The sequence below is a fragment of the Xenopus laevis genome, chromosome 2L (assembly GCF_017654675.1).
Source record: "Xenopus laevis strain J_2021 chromosome 2L, Xenopus_laevis_v10.1, whole genome shotgun sequence".
Classification (NCBI taxonomy): Eukaryota; Metazoa; Chordata; class Amphibia; order Anura; family Pipidae; genus Xenopus; species Xenopus laevis.
The window spans coordinates 8,440,918-8,468,832 of NC_054373.1; the positions used below are offsets into that span (position 1 = coordinate 8,440,918).

Below are 27,915 nucleotides of genomic sequence, written 5' to 3' on the forward strand. Positions count from 1 at the left end.
GTAGTATACCTATTGCCTTTAAGGGAGTCTTAAAGGAATTCTGTCATGATTTTATGGTGTAGTTTTTATTTCTAAATAACATGGTTTATACTGCAAATAATTCACTCTACAATGTAAAATTTCATTCCTAACCCAACAAGTGTATTCTTTTTTTAGTTATAATACTGCTGTGAAGGCAGCCATCTCAGGTCATTTTGCCTAGTTATGTGCTTTCAGAGCCAGTGCTTTACTATTTAATTAACATAATACAAGGGATCTGAGAGTCTAAATTAAACCATGATAACTAGTTGGTGAATTTTTATGAACAATTCAGAATATTTGATACTTTGAAATGAATATGCCGCTCATGCTTCATACTTAACTTAGAATTAAGTAGACACTGTACAATGTTGTCCCTATGCCTCCTGTCTGATGTCAAACAATGTACAATTGGTTTTTTTTTCCAATGCAAGCACAATACATGATTGCTGAACTGTAAGTGGAGTCCAACAGAGGTTCCATTAAATTAAAAAAATAGATTTTCCTGACCAGGGGATTATGCATTTGAGCTCACCTTCTAGTACATGTGTATGTGTATGCAGAGATGGGCTGGGGGTTAAGAAAAACAAGTGGATCCTGCAACCTAGCCATGTCCCTATTTTTCCTATCCATTGTCAAATAATATCCAAGAGGCAGCTCTAACCATCTTAAATCAAATGAAAACACACAGATATTACAGATGGTATTGAGAGCTTAAAATGCAATTGAATTGGAAAATGTCATGGTGTTTGGCTGCAAATATATAATAAACAAGGTGTACTGTTAGGGGCAGATTTATCAAAGGTTGAGGTGAATTTTTGAAATTAAAAAATGCAAATTTTGAGTTATTTTTATGTACTTTGACTGGGGAATAGTCCAAATTTGATTCTAATATGAAAAAAATTTGAATTAAGAAACTCCTATAAACTCCAAATTTGACCCTTGATAAATCTGCCCTTAAGTGTAGTCCAGCTGGGGTTTTGGTTAAACTACATCCTAGGAAAGTTTAATGATTGATACTGCCATTCTTTCTTCATATCTAAGATTTTCCATACCTTTTACCAGCTTAGTTGCCCTTCTCTGTACCCTCTCTAATACAATAATGTCCTGTTTGAGTGATGGAGACCAAAACTGTACGGCATATTCTAGATGGGGCCTTATCAGTCCTCTATAAAGTGGAAGAATGACTGCTTCCTGCCATGAATCAATGCCCCTTTTAATACATCTCAATACCTTATTTGCCCTTGATACTGCTGACTGGCATTGTTTGCTACAGCCAAGTTTATCATCTATAAGGACTCCAAGGTTCTTTTCCATAAGGAATTTGCCTAGTGCAGTCTCATTAAGGGTATAAGTGGCTTGGATATTTTTACATCCCAGGTGAATGACTTTACATTTATCAACATTGAATCTCATTTGCCACTTAGCTGCCAAGATTGCCTGTTTGTCAAGATCCTGTTGCAAGGATGCCAAATCCTGGATGGAATTAATTTAGCTGGATAGTTTTGTGAAAACACTGATACATTACTTACAATACCCTCCCCATAATCTTTAAATAAACAAGTTAAATAAAAGTGGACCCAATACTGAGCCCAGAGGGACCCCACTAAGAACCTTACTCCAAGTAGAGAATGTCCCATTAACAACCACCCGATCCTGTAGCCAGTTTCCTATCCATGTGCAAATTACTTCATTAAGCCCAACAGAACTTAGTTTAGAAAGCAGTCGTTTGTGGGGCACAGTATCAAATGCTTTGCAAAATCCAAATAGATCACATCTACTGCTCCCACTGTCCAGCATCTTACTTACCTCATCATAAAAAGCAAATTAGTCTGACATGACCTATCCTTCATAAAGCCATGTTGATTGCTGCTCATAATGTCTTTATAACATTTTGAATGGGATCCCTTAACAAGCCTTCAAATAATTTGCCCACCACAGATGTCAAATTTACAGGCCTATAATTGCCAAGCTGAGTTCGTAATCCCTTTTTATATATTGAAATTACATCAGCTTTTCTCCAATCCATAGGTACCATATCAGATGAAAGTGAATCTGAGAAAATCAGAAATAGGGGCTTGTCTAAAACTGAACTAAGCTCTGTTAGAACCCGGGGGTGTATGCCATAAGGCCCTGGAGCCTTGTTTACATACATTTTTATTAAAGCTTTATGGATCATATACTGAGTCAGCCACTGACTAGATTGAGCAGAGCCATCAGTGCAACTATGAAGTAAGCCTGGTAATTCAGACTCCTCTATTATATACACTGAAGAAAAGAACTGATTTAGCACATGTGCCTTTTCTGTATCTGTTACAACCATACTGGTACCATTATTTAAACACTCTCAACCTGCATCTTTTCACTATTAATATATTTAAAAAACTTTTTGGGGTTAGTCTTAGACTCTGCCACAATGCACTCTTCTTTTCCTTTCTTTGCCTTCTGGATTGCTGATTTACAACATTTATTATAGTATTTATAATCATTAAATGCAGCTTCTACCCCAACAGACTTGCAGTTTTTAAATGCCTTTCTCTTCTTTCCTATTAACTTCTTTACTTCTATATTAAGCCACATAGGGTGATTCTTAGAGCTTCTACATTTACTCCTTAAGGGAATAAATTGAGAACAGTAATGATTTAATAAAATTACAACCATTCTGTTCTGTGTTTTCAGCTGAAAACTTAATGCCCCAATCAATGCTCTGAAGGGCAGCCCTCAAGGCACTAAAATTAGCTTTTCTAAAATTCATGGGTTTTTTGACCCCAGTATATATATTTGTTTTTTGCACCAGACATTAATTTATATAACATTATGGTCACTATTACACAGGGGTTCAATGACTTGCATATTTGCTATAAGTTCTGGGTCATTAGAGATCACTAGATCCAGAATAATATTTTTTCTGGTTGGCTCCTCAACAACTTGTGCCATAAAATTGTCATGCAACAAGTTTATAAACTTTTTACCCTCAACTGATCTGTCAGTACTGTTGCTCCAGTCAATATCTGGGTAATTAAAATCCCCCATTATCATTACTTTACCCAAACTAGCAGCCTTTTCTATTTGCATCAGGAGCTTCGTCTCCTCCTCCTCACTTACATTAGGGGGTCTATAGCATACTCCTACAATTAATTTGCTGGACTCTTTACAATAAGTTAAGAATTCTACCCATAAGACTTTTGCCCCCTCATTTCCTAACATAACCTCCTCCTTTATATAAGCTTTTAAATCTTGCCTAACAAACAGACATACCCCTCCTCCTTTTCTATTGCCAATGTCCCTCAAACAAAGTACAGCTGCTGATATTAACTGCCCAGTCATGCAACTCATTCAGCTATGTTTCGGCCACACCAATCACATCATGTTTTCCCTCCAGCACCAGCACCTCCAGCTCTCCCATGTTACCAGTCAGACCTCTTACATTTGCAGACATATATTTTATACTTGTACCATATTGAACACATGATCTGTGGTCCTCCCTATCCTTAACAGTATCCCCAACCATATCTCCTCCCCCATTTCCCTTCCTTTGCCCACTATCTCATCTAACCTGTCTTCCACTGAATCTTTTACTGAACCCTTCCCCCCATGCTTAGTTTAAAATCTCCTCCAACCATCTATCCATCTTCTCCCCCAAAACAGCTGCACCATATTCATTGAGGTGCTGCCCATCCCTAGCAAAGATCTGAAACAAATCACAAAGTTTATTATCTGGGAGCACTACAGTGTATATCTCTTACTCTGTGTGCATTACATTAGGGAACGTAACCCCGTAAAAACTTCAAATTCCAAGCTGCATGTAGAAACACAGAGCCCCATAAGATAAAAGAGAAAGTATTATAATAAAAATTCCAAATTTATTAATCCATTAAAATTGGCACACGGTTGTTGAAACATTAGAGAACCATAGGCTTAATGTGTTTCATGGCTATCCAGTCACTTTCTCAAAAGCATTTGCATACTCTCTCCTTCATCTTTTAGTGTTCTGTGTTTCTACATGCAACATCCCTAGCAAACAGCTTGTAGCTGACTGAGAAATCAGCCCAGTTCTCCAAAAACCCAAAACCCTCCTCCCTACACCAATCTCTCAGCCGTGCATAATCTCCCTAAGCTCCCACTGTCTTCTTAGCGTTGCCAGTGGCACAGGTAATATCTCTGAGAAAATTACCCTGGAAGTCCTCACCCTCAACTTTGCACCTAGTTTTTTTTAAATTGTTCTTGAGGTCTTCACCACCTCCTCTAACTTGGTCATTAGTACCAACAGTATGTGTACCAAGACTGCCAGGTCTTCCCCAGCCTCTCCCAATAATCTGTCCACTCATTCCTCCACATGTAAAACCCTAGCACCACGCAAGCAGACTGTTCGGCATGAAGGGTCATTACAGCAGATTACCCTATCCACCTTTCTAATAATTGAATCCCCTATAACTAAAACCTGCCTTTCCTTCCTTGCACTCCCCCACCACCCGTATTAGAGCCACTGACTCCCAGGGTGCTCCGAGAGTTAGTCTGCTCCATACATACCAGTTCAAAGCTTTCATACCCAGCATATTCAGCCAAAATTGTGTGTTGTTTTGGACAAGCTGTGGACCAGCCCCATTCTTTTTGCCAGGGGAAAAAAGTGCAATCATTAAGGAAGCTGTGCTTAAATGTATTATAACCGCAGAACATAGCAAGTTAAAACATGAAAAATTCACTCTAGTGAGAAAAAAATAAGTTACTATGTATGTGCTACAGCACATTTTACCCTTTGGGCATCAGTAAAACCTAAACATATGGGGCCTTTACGTAGTTACATAGTTAGTTACATAGGGGCAGATTTATCATAAAGGTGCGATTCGAGTTGCATTTGCCAGTGCCAGTCTTTTGTTACACTTCTAAAAACCCATAAGAATGAATGGAAAGTGGGTGAGTTTTTCTGCAGTAAACTCTAATCCAATAATTATTTCTGTTGATAAATGTGCCCCTTAGAATTGGATTTAGGATCAGGCCAACTATTTTATTTGAAATTAATTTTAAAATAATAACACAAGGAGAAATAACTATTTCCGCTCTGAAATGAAAATGGAGGAAATTGGAATGTGTAAAATGTTTTTATTTATTTGTTTCATTTATTTATGCTCAAATGTTTTTCTGCAGGCTGGATATCCTGTTCTCAGGTGTGCGATGGGGTACGTCAGTGTCCAAATGGAGAAGATGAAATGTTCTGTGGTAAGTCAAAGACTCAAAGATTTTTCATTGGTGAATGATCGATTCAGTGCAATCCGACTAATCCATCAAATTATAGTGAAGTTAGTGGGAATCTAATGATCATGCATCTTATGATTTTTCATCCGACATCTGTTAGAAAATTGATCGACCAGGTTAAAAATATTTTATTGGCCCCAGTGCAATCTATCTAGGTTTGCAGGGCCAAGCAGGCAGCTACCCTCAGTTTTCCTGGCAATATCGCTTGAAATAGTCTTTTTAGTTGATGGACAAATCATACATTGAAAAAATCGTTTCGAGATAATCGTGGTCTCACGATAACGAAAAGATCTTTTAAAAATCTTTACATCTATGGCCAGCTTTACAGTGTATTGGTACTTTATGTAAAAATTAAAGCAAGTAAAGATCATAATGCAATTCAATCTTATCCTGGGAGACTAGTTACAGATGGCTAGTAGCCAAGGCCTACTGGGTGACTGAGAATCTATTATTGCCTAATCTCTTAATGCTATGTCTGATAAGGAGCACAAATTCTGTGTCTTATTGGGGTGGAGATTTCCAACAGTTCCACCAGCAGGTCTTTCTGTTAAGTCTGTTGGTCACTTAACTTGATAGATAGCTCATCTTAGATAATTGGTATTAAGCAATGTATTTTATGCAAAAAAAAAAGGTTTACGCAATGTATTTTATGCAAAAAAAGTCACAAAAAGTCCAATGTATTTTAGATTTGCTGTAAAAATAAAAAGTTTCCATAAAAAACATCCATTGATTTCAATGTGTTTCACTAATTTTAATCCTTTTGTGAAATTTCTAGTGGTTTCGAAAATTATTTGGTGAAATGAGACAGATTCGTTCTTCACCAAAAATGGTTTAGACTGTTAAGTAACAAAACCACACTTTGGGGCAGATTTATTAAGGTTCAAGTTGTGTTTTCCATGAAAATTCGATTTTTTTTTGTTGAAAAAAACATTTTTCAACAATAAAAAATTATTCAAGTTTTAAAAAAAAACCTTAAAGTGGATCAGTCACCCAGACACAAAAATCTGTATAAAAGTCCTTTTCAAATTAAACATGTAATCCAATTTCTAATTTTTATTAAAGCATTCATAGCCAGACAATTACTTTCACTTTCCATTCAGCACTTCCTAGATATCACTGCTGTCCCCACCATCCCCCGCTCTCTTCATCATTTAATTTTGTAACCAGGGCATGGGGATGGACATCAAGTCCCCCATTCTGGTGCACAAACAAGAGTCTGAGATGATACAAAGCTTGCCTTTATAACAGTGTGCACAAAATGGCTGCTGCCTGCTTGCTATAATTATGAATTCCCAGACTGAAGGAAGCAAGATTCAAATAATTTATATAGTGTAATTAAAGTTCATTTTGCTTGACTAATGTGATAAAATAGGATTTTTAATAATTTTTTTGGTTAAGGGGTCCCATTTAAATATCTGAGATTTATTATACCACGACCTGGAAATAGCTAGCATAACAAAATTGGCCACCTCTAACTTTTTTTTCCGGAGGGTTTTGGGCCAAAAACTCAATTCAAGTTTTTTTTTACTTGATTCGACTTTCACAAGTCGATTCAAGTTTCGTAACTCAAACTCAGTCATTTGCATTTTTTACATTCAAGTTTTTTGTTAAATCAGATACCATTCATGTTGTGAGTTCATTCAAGGTTTTAAAAAGGTCACATACAGTAACTCTCCAAACAAATTTGTTTTTTAATTAGTAGTTATGGAGCAAACAGCAAGCTTTGATTACAATGATAGTTGCCTGATCCAGTCTAATAAATGCCACATGTTTTTACCCAACATATAAGTGTGAGGATAATCATGTTAAATATGTCTGGGTGGGATACTCTAACAATTCAGCATTTACTAAAAGATGCACTACAGTCATTAATATTAAATAATGTTTTTCTTGCATTACCATACATGTTTTGCTCAGCAAAGTAAGCTCCCAAGATGTGATATTACACAAGCACCAAATTAGTATCTACTCCACTGTTACTTTTGCATTACTTTTTGGGGTTGTTCATCTGTAATTTAACTTTTAATATGTTATAAAATGATTAATTCTTAGAATATTTTCAATTGTTCTTCATTTTTTCTTTATTATAATTTTTGCCTTCTTCTTCTGAGTCTTTCAAGCTTTTAAATAAAGCTTTCAAGTGGACTCCCCCTCCACTCATCTTTCTATTCAGGCCTCTCATATTTATATTTTATAGTCTCTTAGATTGCTGAAATTGTAAACTTTAGAGCTACTGAATAAAAGCTAAATAACTAAAAACCACAGATAAAAAAATTGCAAAATGTCAAACTATCACTCTCTACATCATACTATTTTTATGGGAGTTTTGCCAATTTATTTGCTGATGCCAAAACGCAGAAATTCGCCACAAATTCACGCCAGGTGAATTTTTTCACCCATCACTATGTGTGATGCCAGCACTGATGTCATGAAAGGTCACACAGTGGAACTGCTGGGCATTAGTGTCATTGGATACTAAAATATTAGTTGCTTACAACTTACTCTACCCTTTGCCTCTGTGTTAATTCAGTCTGAAGCCCATTTTGTTGTAAAATGAACATATAATGACAAGGTTCTAGATAGTACAGATGACTAGAATCTCGCGGCTATGGTCATGTACCTTGAGCTGAATCTGTTCCTTCAATCTGTTTGCAGCATTTAAACCAGCCTTATGAAGGTTACTTTAAATGTTGGTGATACTCAATTAGACTTATGTAACTCTTGACACAATATAATATTTTATATGTTGTTATTTTAATGTTGAATATTATATTGAATATTTTCAATTTATTATGAAATGTGCCATTAATGTGCCAGAATTAATATTCTGTTATTGATTGTAGCCTCAACAACAAGAAAACCAACAACACTAGAGAGTTATGGTAAGCATATTTCTCTTTCTACACTGGAACGCACGCTCACTCTCAAGCTCTCTTTTATATTGAGAAGGGTGTACTAACAGCACTTTATCTGGTGACTCTCAACACATTCATATGCACTGGAGGGGGGGAAGAGAGACAGAGGGGAATTTGTGGCTGAAGTGGGGGGCCCTAATGTAGCAGCCCTGGTGGGCCCAGACCCCCCCCCCTCAAATTCCAATGCTGCATTTATTCTTAAATTTCTATCTCTGATGAGAAGTGTGTCAGGGGGTGTAGTGAGTAATTTATAGATTTTGGAAATGAGTCCCTATTGTATATTCAAAATCCTAGTGCCAGGTGGAGCAAAATTGTCTTGTTGATGACAACTACTGGCATTCCAGTATCCAAGACCCTATAGGAATCATCCTTTCTGTGCTTTTTCCATAAGCTCTCTAACTGTGATAAAGCCATTCCCTTATTCCATTCTGGTCCTTTATATGTGATCCCTTGTCCTGGAGTTGAAAAAGTTAGTTCTAGTAAGAATCATTCTCACTCTTGGATCTCTAATTAACATTCAGATCTGCATGTTAAGGGCTAAACAAAGCTAAATAGCCAGTTTTAGGAAAGGCATTGGCCTGAACTCTGCCTTTAGCCTCTAATACTCTTTTCTACTCAAGACCTACATAATTTGTGGGTGTAAACTAGCACATGGCCCCCAGCCTGTCAATCCTGATGTAAACATTCCTGAAGGAATGGTCAAATCATAAAACATGGGGCCTATGAATAACACTTGCACTGCTCAAGGATACCAGATTCAACATATCACCGAATGGGTTTCCTTATTGAAAAAGAAAGGTGGTGGGGAGAATTTTTCAGAATTTCTGCTGCTCTGCCAAATGTTTTCTACTATTCTTCTTTATAAGACAGCTTTGGTTATATGAAAATCCTCCAAGTATAGGATGGATCATTTGCAGCAGTTGCAGCACAGAGCAACTATTAAGGAATTGGATGCGTACCATTTGGAAAAGCTGTGCTAACCACCATCCCCCTCTTCTATTTGGACTATATGAAAATCCTGGTAATCATGGGGGTAAAACCAAGATTGGGCTGAAGGATGTACTGATGAAGAAGTCCACTTCTTAAAGGGGCAGCATCTGGCACATAAACAACAAGTACTACTTCTTCCACATCCACCGCTGTTCCTGGGTCAGAAGGCAATAACACTAGATCCTACTTTAGAAACAAGATCCAGAATACTGTCATGGTTTACTGGAAGTCATTTTGGATTCCTTCTTTGCTGTGGATATATACCACAATATTACAAACAACAGAGAGTGCTGATTCTGCTTCTATATATATAAGCACTCTCTGTTGTTTGTAATATTGTGGTTTATTTCACACAAAGTGGCATTTTATCCGATGTTTCAGTCCCACATTGAGACCTTTTTCGAGGATACAGTGAATTGTGAGTGCAACAACTTAAATACCCCCCTCTGTTATTGAAATATATAGAGACTCTTACTGGTATGGTATATAAGTAAGCGCTGGATAAAGGGATCCACAATGAACCACTAAATATTTTTCAATCTCTTTTCAGCCCTTTTCTGTGCTTAATGCTGTTTAGATTTCCTTAACCACCTCACAGTAAGAGGTGGTGTATATTGCTTGGTCCTTTAAGCTACATAAAGGACATAAATTTACAAGTGCTTAAGACTTACAGTTATAGTGCCTTATAGTGGGTCGGCTGATGTCATATGTCCCTGTGTTTGGAGGCCCTGGATAGGGGTAACAGCAGGAGGACCGCCAACTCACCTCACTTCCATAAATAAAGGTATAAACTTATAAAAAGTTAAATGACCAAAGTCTCTGAGTCTTCCCCTTGGTTATCCGACCCAACGATCCTCATTTCTCCTCGAGTATAAAACAAAAAATATGATGAAAAAAAGGAAAAAAGATTTTTTATAGTGTAGTATTTACGGAGAGTTGTAGTTCCACAACCAAAATAAACTCTTTGGTGCAGTTACCCTTTACGATTCACCACATGTGGCTATTGAATGGGTACTTACAAACGTTTAGATTTATCATATGCACATCACGATTTGTAGAGAATAAAATTGTAGGGTATTCTTTCTGGACTGGAAGAGGTTAAAAATGCGCAAATATAGTGTAAAAACCCTTTTATTAAATATCATTAAAAAACAACTGGTTGCACTCACATTTTAGTAGTTACAACAGGCATATAGTCACTTTTCCGTGCAAATCCGTACTGCTGCAAGTCTTTCCTAGCGGTCCTAGGTTCCGACCAGCGTTTCCTCCACGATCCACTTGTCGCTTGTTGCTTCCTGGACGCTTGGATATGACGTCAGCCGTCTATGCTTTACGCGTTTCGTCGTCATCAGAGGCTTCACCTCACTTCCATGCTTGATATACACAGGTGACAGACTGGTCCCAGTATCCATCACATACTTATAGGTTCTGTAATGGGCACCTCAATAAAACAATTGGCCTTTTGGGCACAATCTTTTGACTCTAATATAGGCGCTACCACTGATAACAACCACTGACATGGGACCTGAGAACCTTTTATGGCATAGTACCACATGCAATAAAACAGTATATTTGTGTTCATATTTGATTTGCGGTGAAACAAAGTGCTACACAAGTGTTTGTTGAATATAAAAACAGTATGGAGGCTCCAGCACTATATTAGAGCTTGTACACATATTTGACCCTGTAGCCAAAGACCATAGCAATTCCTGTATTCACAAATGAACTCGATTTTTACTTAATCTAACACTCTTTGGATGTTCCCTACCTATTCTCCTCCAAACTATGCTTTTCTATCCCTGTCTTATCACTACACTCCAATCAACAGGTGTCAGTTATTTTTTAATTGGCAAGTAATACATATTTGCTACTTTGTTGCAATTTATCTGTTACTTGCTTACAAGTAATGCTGTGTGATTTAGCTCTACAATGGGATACCTGATTATTTTTTATACCCCTTATAATACACAAAAGTCATGAATACCCTGTAAATTATATCCTTATAAACGGTGAGTTCTGATGTCATCAGTTATAAACGGTGAGTTCTGATGTCATTTCTGTCACATGACTCACCGAAACTTGTGTATTATAATTAATAAAGTACCCCCTGTTGCAAAATATGAGGATATTAGAAGTTACCTCTGAGTTTCCTGACCTGTATAAAAACACTCGGCCTCGTGTTTTTATATGGTCATGAAACTCCTCGGTAACTTATAATATCCTTATATTTTACAAAAGGGGGTACTTTATTCACTATATAATGCATTGTGAAGGTTTTCTGCACAACAAACAATGCTGTGTTATATTTTGTTTAAACTGTCTCACCCCAGTGATTTGTGATGACATCATTTTAACACCTTTCCCACCACTACATGTTTTTAAAGGGGAACTCCAGCTTCTAAACCAAAATTTGATAAAGAGGCCCACACAACACAGAAACCCCTAATATATCCATGACAGTTACCTGTTTCTACTAAAAGTATAAACAAGTAAAAAAAATCCAGCTTTTTAACAGTTTTTTTCTTTCCGCATCATTTGAAATCCCGGCAGGGAAGAGGGGACTAAAACACTGAAGTTACAAATTGTACAACTTCTCCAGAGCTTACAGACAGCATGCAGGAACTACATAACCCAAAATGCATTGCATTGTGATGTTCTGTTCCTTATTGAAATCACGTGTGCAGGGAATTGTGGAGTTTAGAGGATGCAGGCTAAGGACAGATGACTGCTGATACAAAGTAACGGTTATCAGCCAGCTCAGCAAAATAGTAAGACAGTTTAGCAGGAGAACAGGGGGCTAGGCTCAGGGAACTGTCAGAAACCATTAAAAATCATGAAAAGTTTGCATATCTTTTAAGTGATGTATATAGCATAGTTGCTTGAAATTATGTTTACTTTTCAAAAAGCTCAAGTTTTGTTTTTGTGGAGTTCCCCTTTAAGACTAGAGTCTGTATTATTTTCTGACAAAGGCAAGAGGATTAGCCAAAATGGTAGTCTCCACCCAATAAACAACCTATGGTTTCCCCTTAAAACCTGATAGTTTGGATTCCTTCTTTGCTGTGGATATATACCACAATATTACAAACAACAGAGAGTGCTGATTCTGCTTCTATATATATATATAAGCACTCTCTGTTGTTTGTAATATTGTGGTTTATTTCACACAAAGTGGCATTTTATCCGACGTTTCAGTCCCACATTGAGACCTTTTTCGAGGATACAGTGAATTGTGAGTGCAACAACTTAAATAAATAAAATCATCAGTCCATATACAGTTCATGGATTCAAAAAATCCTTTTCTTTTCGCTTTATAATACTTCACACCATCAGATGTCATTGTATTACTCTGGGCAAGTGTAACAGAGTCCATATCAAAAAAGGAAGGAAGAAACTCATTTCATACATAGAAACAATGTCACATGCAGAGAAACACATTGTATATATTCCTGTGGAATGAAACAAAGTCATTTTGATACTTTATGTAATACTTCTGCTAAATAAAGCCTTAACAGATGGTTTCTGAAATGTTTTTCTTTAAGTTAAAAAACAGTTCCATTGCAAATGTCCACTTAATCCTTTTGGGTTAACACAGTCCAATTCATAAATTCAGAATGCTTCCGGCTTCAATAATAATTTTTCAAGGTCCCCACCCCTGGGTGGTTTGGGAATATGATCGATGGACATGCATTTGAATGTTGATGGGTCATGTTTGGCTTCTTTCCAGTGCTTAGCCACTGGTTGTTGGGCAATATCCTGTGTATGCAACCTGTACACTTGTATACTCCTGGACAGGGTGTAAGAAAATGTTGTTTTTGTGTGTATTTCCCCACTGTATCTGAAGGACTTAAATGTTCCTTGAGATTGATGTTTCTCAAGTAACTGAATTTAGTCTTTTTACAAAGAGCTGGCCACTATTCCCCGGTAATTTAGTTCTGCACCTTTTGTATCCTTGCTGTAGGGGTTATATTTACTTATCTATCACCCTTTTCTTTTGGTAAATGTATCTTTTTCTTTAGCAATAGGGATGTAGCGAACGTCGGAAAAAAAGTTCGCGAACATATTCGCGAACTTGCGCAAAAATGCGAGCGGTTCGCGAACCCCATAGACTTCAATGGGAAGGCGAACTTTAACATCTAGAAAAGACATTTCTGGCCAGAAAAATGATTTTAAAGTTGTTTAAAGGGTGCAACGACCTGGACAGTGGCATGCCAGAGGGGGATCAAGGGCAAAAATGTATCTGAAAAATCTGCCTGTGTGTGCTTGGAAGAGATAGTGTAGGGGGAGAGCTGTTAGTGATTTCAGGGACAGATGATAGTAAGTTTGCTGGCTAGTAATCTGCTTGATACTGCTCTGTATTGGAGGGACAGAAGTCTGCAGGGATTTGAGGGACATTTTAGCTTAGGTAGCTTTGCTGGCTAGTAATCTACTGTTCTCTTTAAACAACTGCCATACGTTGACCTTGTAGGCATTGTTTGCCCAGTTTTTTTGGACGCAGCCACTGAAGCACAGTTGCCAAAAAAAATATGCCATATAAATGCTGAAAATAGTAATTTTTCGCCATACGTTGACCTTGTAGACATTGTTTGCCCAGTTTTTTTGGACGCAGCCACTGAAGCACAGTTGCCAGAAAAAATATGCCATATAAATGCTGAAAATAGTCATTTTTTGCCATACGTTGACCTTGTAGGCATTGTTTGCCCAGTTTTTTTGGTCGCAGCCACTGAAGCACAGTTGCCAGAAAAAATATGCCATATAAATGCTGAAAATAGTCATTTTTTGCCATATACGTTGAGTCAACGTATGGCAAAAAATGACTATTTTCAGCATTTATATGGCATATTTTTTCTGGCCTCTGTGCTTCAGTGGCTGCGGCCAAAAAAACTGGGCAAACAATGCCTACAAGGTCAACGTATACACTACTACAGCGGTGGATACGGATTACGTAAAATATATTATGGCTGCTTGAAAAAAGTCACTCCAGTGTTTTTTCTGGAGACGGTAATATTATGGATATTTAGACAGAATGTGAACAAGGTCACACAGCTAGATGGCGGGTTGAAGAAAACAGTGTGCAAATAATGCCTACAAGGTCAACGTATACACTACTACAGCGGTGGATACGGATTACGTAAAATATATGAATGCTGCTTGAAAAAAAGTAACTCAAGTGGTTTTTCTAGAGACGATAATATTATCAATATTTAGACAGAATGTGAACAAGGTCACACAGCTAGATGGAGGGTTGAAGAAAACAGTGTGCAAATAATGCCTACAAGGTCAACGTATACACTACTACAGCGGTGGATACGGATTACGTAAAATATATTATGGCTGCTTGAAAAAAGTCACTCCGGTGTTTTTTCTGGAGACGGTAATATTATGGATATTTAGACAGAATGTGAACAAGGTCACACAGCTAGATGGAGGGTTGAAGAAAACAGTGTGCAAATAATGCCTACAAGGTCAACGTATACACTACTACAGCGGTAGTAAAATAAAAAAAAGTAAAATAAAAAAAAAATGAATATTAAAAAAAAAAATTAAAGTTGGTGCTGCTGAACTACTAGGAGCAGCAGATTAGCACACCAGTCCCACTCCCCAACACTGCTAGACTAATAGCACTGGGCTCTTATAGTAGTAGTAGTAGTAGTAGTAGTAAAACAACAAAAAAATAAATAAAAGCAGTCCTTACAAGGACTACTGTTATTGCAGCAGTCAGCAGATGAGATCAGAAGCAGGACAGCTGCCCACAGCAGCTACATACAGAGCACTGCAGTAGAAGGTAGATTACTAGCCAGCAAAGCTACCTAAGCTTAAATGTCCCTCAAACCCCTGCAGACTTCTGTCCCTCCAATAACAGAGCAGTATCAAAACGATTACTAGCCAGCAAACTTTCAACTGTCCCTGAAATCACTAACAGGCAGCAGCTCTCTCCCTACACTATCTCTTCAGCACACACAGGCAGAGTGAAAAAACGCTGCAGGGCTTCGGTTTTTATAGGGAAGGGGAGTGGTCCAGGGGAGAGCTTCCTGATTGGCTGCCATGTACCTGCTGGTCTGGGGTGAGAGGGCAAAAAAAAGCGCCAACAATGGCGAACCCAAAATGGCGAACGTCGCGCGACGTTCGCGAACTTCCGGCGAGCGCGAACACCCGATGTTCGCGCGAACAAGTTCGCCGGCGAACAGTTCGCGACATCTCTATTTAGCAATTGTTCACAGTCAACTATCATCATCATGTTAATTGTCTCTTTAATCAATTACTCTGGGTAACCCATTTCCAAAAATGTATTACCCATACATATTAGGTCCTCCCTTTTCTGTTCGGGGACACCGTCGATACAGACCACCCTCATAATTTGAGACTTGGGGAGCAAATTTAATATATGTTTAGGGTGTTGACTCATGTAGTGCAGAAGGGTATTTCTATCAGTGGCCTTCATGTTTATCCAAGTTTGTAGTTCCCCCTTTAGTTTGTAAATTTGTACATCCATAAAGCTTATTTCTTGTGAGTTATAGTTCAACGTCAGCTTAATGGGTGTGTCCAATTTATTGAGGTTGTCCACATACAATTCCAATTCATTTGATATACCAGTCCAAACAAAAAAGAGGTCATCTATGTAGCACCTTTAAACACTTCCATGCCTTTTAAATAATTCATGACCAAATGTGTTTATCTTTAAAGTCACACATAAAGGCATTGGCATAGGCAGGCGCTACCTTTGAACCCATAGCGGTTCCTGTCTGCTGTATGTAAAATTGTTTTTTGAATTTTAAGTAATTTTTCCATAATGCAAACTCCAACAGTTGTAACACAAATGCTATTGGAGGACCTTTATAATTGGAATTGTTTGTGATTAGTCTTCTTACCACTTCTATACCTGCATGGATTGCACGTATATAGGCTCTGCACATCCATTTTAACCAATATAATATGGTTAACTAGCATGTCAATACTCCTTATGACATACATAAATTCAGTAATTTCTTTTAAATAGCTCCTGCTGGATTTTATGCAAGGTTGTAGATGAGATTATTGGTTTCCCTGGAGGTTTTTCAGGATTTTTATGTACTTTTGGTAAAGTATATATGTATATGACCGGGAGCACTGGACTATTGGGTACTAAATATTTACTAATTTCCGAAACATCAAATAAAATGCCACTTTGTGTGAAATAAATAACAATATTACAAACAACAGAGAGTGCTGATCCTGCTTTTTCATGTATGAAAAATAATTGATCATAATTGAAATAATTGATCATGCACCTCTGGCTTTACTTGAGAGTGAGTGTGGGCACTGTGGGACATATATATATATATATATATATATATATATATATATATATATATATATATATAAACTCTTATCCCATGATAATGTTTTTTCCCTGCAATCGCCAACATGTCAAAAATAAAGTTACTGTAACTGCGAATGAAAATGCTTGGTGCAATTTCAGTGAATCTGTACATTTTCAAATGTTTGAATGCTACAATGAGTTTATGAAATCTCATCAGGTTTTAGGATGCAGAGTTTTCCATTTGAAATGTTTTTGAAAACAAAAAACACCAAATATTTATAGATTTGCTTCTAAATGCACTCACTAATAATTAATACTTATATTAAGGAAGTAGGATAATGCCTCTCCTTAAATCTACCTCATTAAGACATTTAATATATTTTTCAGGATTCTGCCCTATTCTTTTCACCCTAGTAAACTGACTGTGTGGAATATATTTTTTAACATGGTCAGAATGGAAGCAGTTACTTGATCAGTTACTTTACCTTAATAAACAAGCTATTCTCCAAGTGTTCTTCATTTTGTCTCACCTCATCATCTAAAAAGGACATTGGAACTCACTTGCAGGTAGAATGCAATATAAGGATCACAATAATTTTGGTAAGAAACAATGGGTTGTATGAACTCCACATTTACTACACAGACCTGCCACAGGACAAACACCATATTTATGTATCTCTGCCACTTCAAACTGCTTCTGGTGAAGCATACATCAGTGTAGTCATTTCTTAAAAGGAACATTTGCAAAAGATGTGGTCCCTTGCAGATAATCCTGTCCCTGGAATCTGAAATTATTATATAGTAATATTGAAGTAACATAATAAGTTAGATTGAAAAAAGACATATGTCCATCAAGTTTAATCTTTTACATTTATATAAAACCTGCCTAACTGCTAATTGATACAGAGGAAGGAAAAACATGATATCTGAAGCCTCTCTAATTTTACTCAGAGGGGAAAAATTCCTGACTCCAAAATGGCAATCGGACCAGTCCCTGGACCAGTCCCTGGACCAGTCCCAGACAAAGGCAAAAACCCCATCTGAAGCCTCTCCAATTTGCCTCAGAGGGGGAAAAAATCCTTCCTGACTCCAAAATGGCAATCAGACTAGTCCCTGGATCAACTTGTACTATGAGCTATATTCCATTACTCTGTATTTCCTCATATGCTAAGAATCCATCCAGCCCATTCTTAAAGCTATCTAATGTATCAGCCAGCACAAATGATTTAAAGAGTGAATTCCACATCTTCACAGCTCTCACTGTAAAAAAACCCCTTCTGAATATTTAGCCAGAATCCCTTTTCTTCTAATCAGAATGTATGCTCTCATGTTAGCTGGAAGGACCTACTGCTAAATAAAGCATCAGAGAGATTATTATATGACCCCCTTATATATTTATACATAGTTATCATATCACCCCTCAAGTGCCTCTTCCCCAGGGGCAGATAGTACTACCAGGGATATAAAGTTCATGGAACTTGGACTGTGTTTGTCCAGCAAGAGTGGGAGTGTGGGAATGTGTCCTTGTATAGACCGCCAGGAGTTGAAAGACCACATGGAAACTGCAGGGTTAATATTGAAAACTTGATTTCAATTTGCCTCTTTTACTTTACTTATATAAAGTTCTTTTTGTTTGCTTCATGGGTGTGTAATTGTTGTTTCCTAGTGGAACTACCGATAGAGGTAATCCCTGGATCTCACTGGGTAGAGGCACTGCCATTGAGAGAAATTCCCAGTACCCTTTAATTTAGCAAAAATGATTCACCACCTGTGGATGGTAAGATATTGGTGATGTACATCCTATACTGTAATACAAGTAGTTTCCAAGATAGGTGGTAACACATATTTTTACATCCCAGGTGCATGAATTTACTCTTATTAAGATTGAATCTCATCTGCAATTTAGATGCCCAGATTGCTAGCTTGTCAAGATCTGGTTGCAAGGATGCTACATTCTGGATGGCATTAATTGGGCTGCATAGATGGTGTCATTTGTAAACACTTTTGCATTACTTACAATACCATCCCCTAAGTAATTCCTGAACAAGTTAAATAAATGTGGACTCAGTACAGACCTTTGAGGGACCCTCAATAAGAACCTTACTCCAAGCAAAGAAAGTATCATTAACAACATCCCACTGTACACAATTCTGCAGCCAGTTTCTGTTGCCATGTGCAAATGTCCTCTTTAAGCCCAACAGACCTTATTTTAGAAATCAGTGGTTTGTCTGGCACTGTATCCAACACTTTGGCAGAATCAACTGCTCCTCCTGCTCATACTGCCATTCACTAGGACAAAATTTTGAATGGGATCCCTTAACAAACCTTCAAATAATTTGCCCACAATGGATGTTAAACTTACTGGCCTATAATTGCCAGGCTGAGAACATAATCCCTTTTTAAATATATGAATTAAATCAGCTTTCCTCCAATCAATAGGTACCATACCAGATGAAAGTGAATCTGAGAAAATCAGAAATAGGTGCTGGTCTAAACCAAATTAAGCTACCCTAGGGTATATTCCATCTGGCCCTGGAACCTTGTTTACATTAATTTTTAGTAAAGCTTTATGTACCATATCCTGAGTCAACAACAGACTTGTTTGAGGTGAGCTAACAGTGCTGCTATGAGATGGGGCTGGGAAGTCTGACTTTTGTATACGCTGAAGAAAAGAGCCAATTTAGCACATAATTGTCATAAATAATGTATTATACTGTATTTTTGAATTTAGTCTGATGATCCATCAACTTGTATTAAAGTATAAATCCAAGAAGCATACAGTAATTTAGTACTGTACTGTATTTCTGCCTCATGAGGTATAGAGGTATAAATACTAGCTACATTAAGACTATGCAATACCACTTCCCCTTTAATGGAACCTATTGTAGCCAATGTCAGTCAAAAAATCATAGTATCTGTCAAATAAGATTATAGTAGTTGAGGTTTTGCAGTGTGAACGTATCCAGTAAAGTGGCTGTGGTGTGGTTGGCAGGTAGGAGCCTATGTGCTGTATAATAAGGGTAATGCAGGAATGGAGCATGATAATAGACAGATGATATGTTATGTATGAAGAGGATTTATTATTGAATATAAAGAACAATGCATTACGTTAAATGCAATGTTAAAGATAAACAAAGAGTCCTTTTACCAGGCCAGGGGTCAAAGGCATTCGGCAAGCAATCAGAGATCATTAAACAGGCTGATATCTGGACAGGCAGCAAGCAAGGAAAATCCAGTAGGCAGGCTGGGGTCAGGAGCAGGTTGCAGACAAAGGATATACCAGAAAACCGGCCAAAGTCAATACCAGCAAATCAGTCGAAAACAGTCAGGGCTCAGGAACTAGGGCACAGGAACAAGACAAGGACTCAGATCAGGAACCAAGGAAGGAACAGACCAGGAATTAGGCAGGGAACTAGCAGGAACAACAGACTGACAGGCTGGATCAGGCTTGTGGGCCAGGGCCGGAACTAGGGGTAGGCAGAGAAGGCACGTGCCTAGGGCGCAAAGCTGGAGGGGCGCCAGGCACGCACCTTCTCTGCCTCTGCTATCCCCTAGTCCGGTCCCATGCGCACTCGTATTTTTTCGCACATGCGCGCTCGGGTATTGGGCGCTTTACCGGGCCAGGCTGCCTGGGGCGCCTGCCCGGGTTGGCCCGGCACTGTTGTGGGCTAAAATGATCAAGCAACATGGAGTTGCAGGAAGCTGGTTTATAAAGCCCCCTGATTGCTTGATCAATATCCACTGTGTGGAAAGGAATGTTAGAAGCCTGTTCTGGAAATTATAGAGCACAATTTCTGAGAGCCTCCAGTGGCTCACTGTGGCAATGCAGGAGAATAAAAACACATTGACCAGATTTCGATTTCCAGCAGATCCTGACAGCCTGCTGGACACAACATAGAATCTGCCACAATTGGCTATCCTGGTGGGTTATTGGGTCCTTATGAACCTTAGTTAAAATATAAATTAACCTATGGAAGCACCTTTAAATAACAGAACATATAGTCATCAATAACATTGGTGATGCATGCTATTAATTATTTTGTATATGAGTGTTATTCAACTGAAACATAATTTCCAAGGCCCAATAAAGCATGTTTGCCCTAGAGGGACCTGAACCTCTAGTGTGGAAGTTGGGGAGCAGGGACCCAGTGAATGTTGCTAGTGAGTGGCAGGAATATAATTGTTATATACTCTCTAGGAGAGTAAGACAGTGAGGGAAGAGAAAAAGAGCAGCAGGGAGTAGCTTCCTGGGCGATCTCTTAGTAGAGCTCATTGCTTTCTGTTGCAGTTACTAAACTTGGGATCTGAAATATGGTACCCTTCAGGGCCTTTTAATTTAATTAATGAAATCAGATTTAAGGTGAACACTTGTTTCTACCCATGCATGATTAGCACTATGACTTAATAGACTCTAATTTTTCCATACATTGAAATGCTTGTTCTGAAGACTTTTCCAATTGGACACCAATAATTTATATCATTATTTTACTATAATTGTAGCTCCAACAACTGCAGCAGCCCCAGGTAAGATGATTACTTCTATTTTGTTATAGTGGCTAGCTTTTTAGTACATTTAAATGCTTGTTCTTAAGTGGTTATGTTTTGATGAGGTCTATTCCAATTAAAAACAAATAATTGGTTTCTATATTTTACTCATAATTTCAGCTCCAACAATAGTAGCAGGCGAAGGTAAGATGATTTCTTCTATTTTTTTAATAGTGACTAACTTTATAGTACTTTGAAATGTGTGTTCTTAAGTGTTTTTTTTATGAGGTCATTTCTAATCAGATGCTAATTTGTATCAATATTTAATCATAATTTTAGCTCCAACAACAGCAGCAGAAGCAGCAGGTAAGTTGATTTGTTATGTTATTTCCATATTGCCTGTGTGATCTCTCAGTAGGACTGATTGCTTTCTGTTATAGTTATCAAACTTGGTTGCTAAAACATGCAACACCTTTTCAATTAAACAATATTTAAGGTTAAAACTTACTTTTACTAAGGCAATGTTAGCAGTATCACTAAAAGGTTGCCAACATTTGAATAGATTGAACGTTTGTTCTTAAATATTTTTATTTTCATGAGGTCTTTTCTAATCAGATGGCAATAATTTGTATCAATATTTAATCATAATTTTAGCTCCAACAACAGCAGCAGCCGCAGGTAAGTTGATTTGTCATACAACACCTTTTCAATTAGCAAATTAAATGAGATTTAAGGTTAAAACTTACTTCTACTAAGGCAATGTTAGCAGTCTGACTAAAAGGTGGTTAACATTTGAATAGATTGAACGTTATTTTCATGACATATTTTCCATTTGGATACAAATAACTTGTGTCATTATTTGACTCTTAATTTTAGCTCCCACAACTGCAGCAGCTGCTGCTAAGTTGGTTACTGTTGGGGGGCCTATTGGCTCCCACCAGGGAGTTGTCAGGACCGAGGAGGAAGCTATAGGGATAAAAGTCTGAGAACGTGGTACAAAAGGCTTCAGGCAAAATCTAGGTCAAAGTTCAGGCAGGGGTTCAATGGCAGGCAGAATGTATCAGAATTAAAAGCCCAGGCAAGGGTTAAAGTCCAGAAATCACAATAATAAAGCACCCAGGAACACTAACAAACAGGTCCTGTACTTGGGCAATGATTAGTTGAACTGAGCGCACTGACGTCAGTGCACCGGCGCTGCTACCCACTTGGTGCCACCATATTGGAAGTGATGCCAGAAGGAGGGGACGTGCCTCCCGGAGCTCCGGGCGGCGATCGTGTCAGTTACTTATTTTTTTAAATGGTGACTAACTTTTCAGTTCTTCTAAGTGTTTGTTTTTAAGGGACCTATAGATCATGCCGTGTTAAAAGTAGAGTGAACCCTTGCCAATGATGTTGTCCAAAACAACGAATCAGTAATTCGATTTCAACAGTTAGAAAACCAAAGTAAAGAGTGGTTAAAAAGGAGCAACATCACTGGTAATGTTTCACTCAACATTTCACACAACATGACAAATAGACCCTTTAGTGTTTCCATTTTCATGATGTCTTTTCTGATTGGATGCCAATCATTTGTATCATTATTTTACTTAATTCTAGATGCAGCAACAACAGCAGCAGCCGAGGGTACAGCAGCAGGTAAGATGATTACTTATATTTTTCCATATTGCCTGAGTGATCTCTTGGTAGGACTGATGGCTTTCTTTTGCAGTTATCAAACTTGGGTTCTGAAATGTACTGTACCATTTTAATTAATTTGTGAAATCAGATTTGAGGTGAACACCTTATTCCACTAGGGGTTGAGTTGCTCTGGGAGTTTAATGTTGGCTAACTTTTCAGTACATTTAAATTCTTGTTCTTAAGTGGGTATGTTTTGATGAGGTCTAATATAATTAAAAACAAGTAATTGGTTTCTATAATTTGTTCATAATTTCAGTTCCAGGCGAAGGTGAGATGATTTCTTCTATTTTTTAATAGTGGCTAACTTTTGATTACATTTAAGTTGGTTATTAATCAAAGGTCAAATTTGAATTTTTTAAAACTCTTATAAATGTCATTTTAATTGCTATTCAAATCTTATGTTATTCATGAAAAAAATGTAAACTTCTAAAATTTGATCAAATAGTCCCAACCCAAAAACTCAAATAACATTAATATTGAGTTTTCCTTCAAAAAATTTAATTTTTGCAGTGATAGTTTATTATGATGCACAATAATTTTTTCCACCCATGGGAGTCTATGGGGCGCCATTTTCACAGTGAAACTTGGCAAAAATTTTCACTTATTACCACTATTAACATCTTCAAATAGTTCGAGGCACCTCTGCCTTTGACTTCTGCAAGAACTCGGTAAGTTTTAAGTGGCTAATATTCAAATTGTAACTGTTTCCAGGCTCAGGTGTGATTGATCTCACATTCAAATTCATATTCGATTTAATGTTTTAAACTTGAATTTTTGAATTTTGACCCCCCCCATAAAATTGATAATTTGAATTTACTATTTACTAATCAGCCCCTAAATGTTTGTTCCTAAGTGATTTTGTTTTCATAAGTTCTGTTTCAATTAAAGGACCAGTAACATGAAATTTTTTTTTTCAAAATCCGTTAGTATAGAACGAAAAATAAACACCAAGGCAAATAAAACTTTTAGATTGCAAAGCCTTTATTAAGAGATAACTTACCAAAACTTCACTTCCTGTCCTCTTCTAAAACGGTGAAAGGGCGACCATCCATGCAGCGCTGTTCAACTTCTCCTCCCTGGCTATTCTAGTGACAGTATGTGAAGGAGGCAGAGGTCCGCTCTGCAGCGCTTCCCCTATTCCCAGCAGTCGGACTTTGACTCCAGCCTTTCCTCCTCCGACGAGGAAGAAGAAGAGGAGGAGAAGGGCAGCCTCTGCCTCTCCAGTGGCAAGTGTTGTCTGCAGAATGGTAGTAGTAGTAGGCGGAGGAGCCATGCAGGCGCACCGATCTGCTGAAAAATATCCCCAGGACTATGGTGCACAAGCACATGGATGAACCACTTGTTCTCCGTTGATGTGCCCATCTGAGTGTTTTGTAATTTCGAAAAACGGTCCACACACACCAATATTGCAGTCGGGGATTGTGCCCCTTTTATTAATGCCACCAACAATCAATAATCAACGTTTCGGGGGGACACAGCCTCCCTTCTGTGTCCCCCCGAAATGTTGATTATTGATTGTTGGTGGCATTAATAAAAGGGGCACAATCCCCGACTGCAATATTGGTGTGTGCGGACCATTTTTCGAAATTACAAAGCAGTAAGGTGACCTGGCAAGGGCAACGGGAGACCAGCACCACTACGCAGAATAAGTGGAAGGAGGTGTGCGGTAATACAAAGTTTCATTGACCCATCTGAGTGTGCCTGGGGCTGGCAGTCCCCGCTGCTGCCGGAGAAGGCAGCGATTTTAGACTCCGGTTGTTGCAGAATCCATGGATGAGGTGGGAGTGCCGAACCACTTGATACCCGTCGATGCACTACTATTGCGGGTAGCAGTGGCCAGTGTATTTAGTAAAAATAAAAACGAGCCTGTAGCATTCCCGGCTCAAAGGCGGAGCGGAATGCCAAGCCAAGGTTTGCAGGAGCTGTGCACTTGGAGAGTGCACTTGGCCGAGTGGAAAGCCTTGAGTTTGCACAGCTCTTCCACATCACACTGGTTCTTTTTCACTTGTAAATGATCTATGCGCTTGTGCACCATAGTCCTGGGAATATTCTTCAGCAGATCGGTGCACCTGCATGGCTCCTCTGCCTACTACTACTACCATTCTGCAGACAACACTTGCCGCTGGAGAGGCAGAGGCTGCCCTTCTCCTCCTCTTCTTCTTCCTCGTCGGAGGAGGAAAGGCTGGAGTCAAAGTCCGACTGCTGGGAATAGGGGAACCGCTGCAGAGCTGACCTCTGCCTCCCTCACATACTGTCACCAGAATAGCCAGGGAGGAGAAGTTGAACACCGCTGCATGGATGGTCGCCCTTTCGCCATTTTAGAAGAGGACAGGAAGTGGAGTTTTGGTAAGTTATCTCTTAATAAAGGCTTTGCAATTCAAAAGTTTTATTTGCCTTGGTGTTTATTTTTCGTTCTATACTAACGAATTTTGAAAAAAAACAAAATTTAGTGTTACTGGTCCTTTAAAAACAAATAATTAGTATCTATATCTTACTCATAATTTCAGCTCAAAAAACAGTAGCAGGCGAAGGTTAGATGATTTCTTCTATTTTGTAAAAGTGGCTAACTTCTTAGTACTTTGAAATGTTTGTTCTTAAGTACTTGTTTTTCATGAGGTTTTTTCTAATCAAATACCAATAATTTGTATCAATATTTAATCATAATTTTAGCTCCAACAACAGCAGCAGCCGCAGGTAAGTTGACTTGTTATATTTTTTCCATATTGCCTGTGTGATCTCTCAGTAGGACTAATTGCTTTCAGTTACAGTTTTCAAACTTGGTTGCTAAAACATGCAACACCTTTTTAGTTAGCAAATGAAATGAGATTTAAGGTTAAAACTTACTTCTACTAAGGCAATGTTAGCAGTATGGCTTAAAGGTGGTCAACATTTGAATAGATTGATCGTTTGTTCTGAAGAGTTTTTATTTTCATGAGGTATTTTCCATTTGGATACAAATAACTTGTATCATTATTTGACTCTTAATTTAACCTCCAACAACTGCAGCAGCCACTAGTAAGTTGGTTAATAATTTTTTTAAATGGTGGCTAACTTTTCAGTTCTTCTAAATGTTTGTTCTTAAGGGACCTATATATCATGCCATGTTAAAAGTAGAGTTACATAGTTACATAGTTAAATTGGGTTGAAAAAAGACAAAGTCCATCAAGTTCAACAACTCCAAATGAAAACCCAGCATCCATACATACATCCCTCCCTACTTTTAATTAAATTCTATATACCCATATCTATACTAACTATAGAGCTTAGTATCACAATAGCCTTTGATATTATGTCTGTCCAAAAAATCATCCAAGCCATTCTTAAAGGCATTAACTGAATCAGCCACCTGCAGAGTGAACCCTTGCCGGTGATGTTGTCCAGAGCAACGAATCAGTACTTTGATTTCAACAGTTAGAAAAGCAAAGTAAACAGTGGTGAAAAAAAGAGCAACATCACTGGTAATGTTTCACTCAACATTTCACACAGAATGACAGATAGTGTTTCCAGCAAAAGTGTTTCCATTTTCTTGATGTCTTTTCTGATTGGATGCCAATCATTTGTATCATTATTTTACTTAATTTTAGATGCAACAACAGCAGCAGGTAAGATGATTACTTATATTTTTCCATATTGCCTGAGTGATCTCTTGGTAGGACTGATGGCTTTCTTTTGCAGTTATCAAACTTGGGTTCTGAGACATACTGTAGCATTTGAATTAATTTGTGAAATCTGATTTGAGGTGAACACCTTATTCCACTAGGGATTGAGTAGCTCTAGGAGTTAATGTTGGCTAACTTTTCAGTCCATTTAAATTCTTGTTCTTAAGTGGTTGTGTTTTGAGGAGGTCTGTTATTAAACAATTAATTATAACAATTAAAAACAAATAACTGGTCTCTATAATTTGTTCATAATTTCAGCTGAAACAACAGCAGCAGCAGCAGCCGGCGGCGAAGGTGAGATGATGTCTTCTATTTTTTAATAGTGGCTAACTTTTGATTACATTTAAGGTGGTTATTTATCAAAGGTCACATTTTAGAGTGATTTGAATTTTTTAAAACTCTTATAAATGTCATTTTAATTGCTATTCAAATCTTATGTTATTCATGAAAAATTGTAAACTTCTAAAATTTGATCAAATAGTCCCAACCCAAAAACTCAAATAACATTCATATCGGGTTTTCCTTCAAAAAAATGAAATCTTTGCAGTGATAGTTTATTATGACTTGCAGAGTATTGATTGGACAGCGCACTCCAGGGCCCTCTTCATACAGAATCGCTCGTTTCCACATGAAAGTTTAAAACACATTTCCTTTATTTAAACATCTTGGTACACCGTTTACACAGCGCCATGAGGTCTGACGCGTTTCGTGTCACTGCACTTCATCAGAGACCTTAGCGCCAGGATTTGTGTTGATTCATAGTTTATTATGATGCGCAATCATTTTTTCCACCCATGGGAGTCTATGGGGCATCATTTTTGCAGTGAAACTTGGCAAAAATTCCGCTTATTACTACCATTAACATCTTTAAATAGTTCGAGGCACCTCTGCCTTTGACTTTTGCATGAACTCGGCAGGTTTTCGGTGGCAAATATTCAAACTGTAACTGTTTTCAGGCTCAGCTGTGATGAATCTCATATTCGAATTCAAATTCAATTTTGTGTTTTAAAATGGAATTTTTGAATTTTGACCCCCTATAAAATTGCAAATTTGAATTTACTACTCACACCTTAGTAAATCTGCCCCTAAATGTTTGTTCTTAAGCACTTTTGTTTTCATAAGGTCTGTTCCAATTAAAAACAAATAATTAGTATCTATATTTTACTCATAGATTCTGCACCAACAGCAGCAGCAGGTGAAGGTAAGATGATTTCTTCTATTTTGCAATAGTGGCTAACTTCTTAGTACTTTGAAATGTGTGTTCTTAAGTGGGTTTTTTTCATGATGTCTTTTCTGAATGGATGCCAATCGTTTGTATCATTATTTTACTTAATTCTAGATGCAGCAACAGCAGCAGCCGAGGGTACCGCAGCAGGTAAGACGATTACTTATATTTTTCCATATTGCCTGAGTGATCTCTTGGTAGGACTGATGGCTTTCTTTTGCAGTTATCAAACTTGGGTTCTGAGACATACTGTAGCATTTGAATTAATTTGTGAAATCAGATTTGAGGTGAACACCTTATTCCACTAGGGATTGAGTAGCTCTAGGAGTTAATGTTGGCTAACTTTTCAGTCCATTTAAATTCTTGTTCTTAAGTGGTTGTGTTTTGCGGAGGTCT

General features: G+C 37.8%; 1 protein-coding gene across 1 annotated transcript in view; it reads left to right on the plus strand.

Annotated features, from left to right (window-relative positions):
- The window catches only part of LOC108707398 (integumentary mucin C.1), a 92,038-nt gene that overhangs the window by 4,013 nt on the left and 60,110 nt on the right, over positions 1 to 27,915 (plus strand). The window contains exons 2-5 of the mRNA XM_041581506.1: positions 5,164 to 5,235; positions 8,115 to 8,153; positions 20,974 to 20,997; positions 21,139 to 21,162. Of these exons, the coding sequence (XP_041437440.1) occupies positions 5,226 to 5,235; positions 8,115 to 8,153; positions 20,974 to 20,997; positions 21,139 to 21,162 (97 nt within the window). The 5' untranslated portion in view covers positions 5,164 to 5,225. The remainder of the gene's footprint in view (positions 1 to 5,163; positions 5,236 to 8,114; positions 8,154 to 20,973; positions 20,998 to 21,138; positions 21,163 to 27,915) is intronic.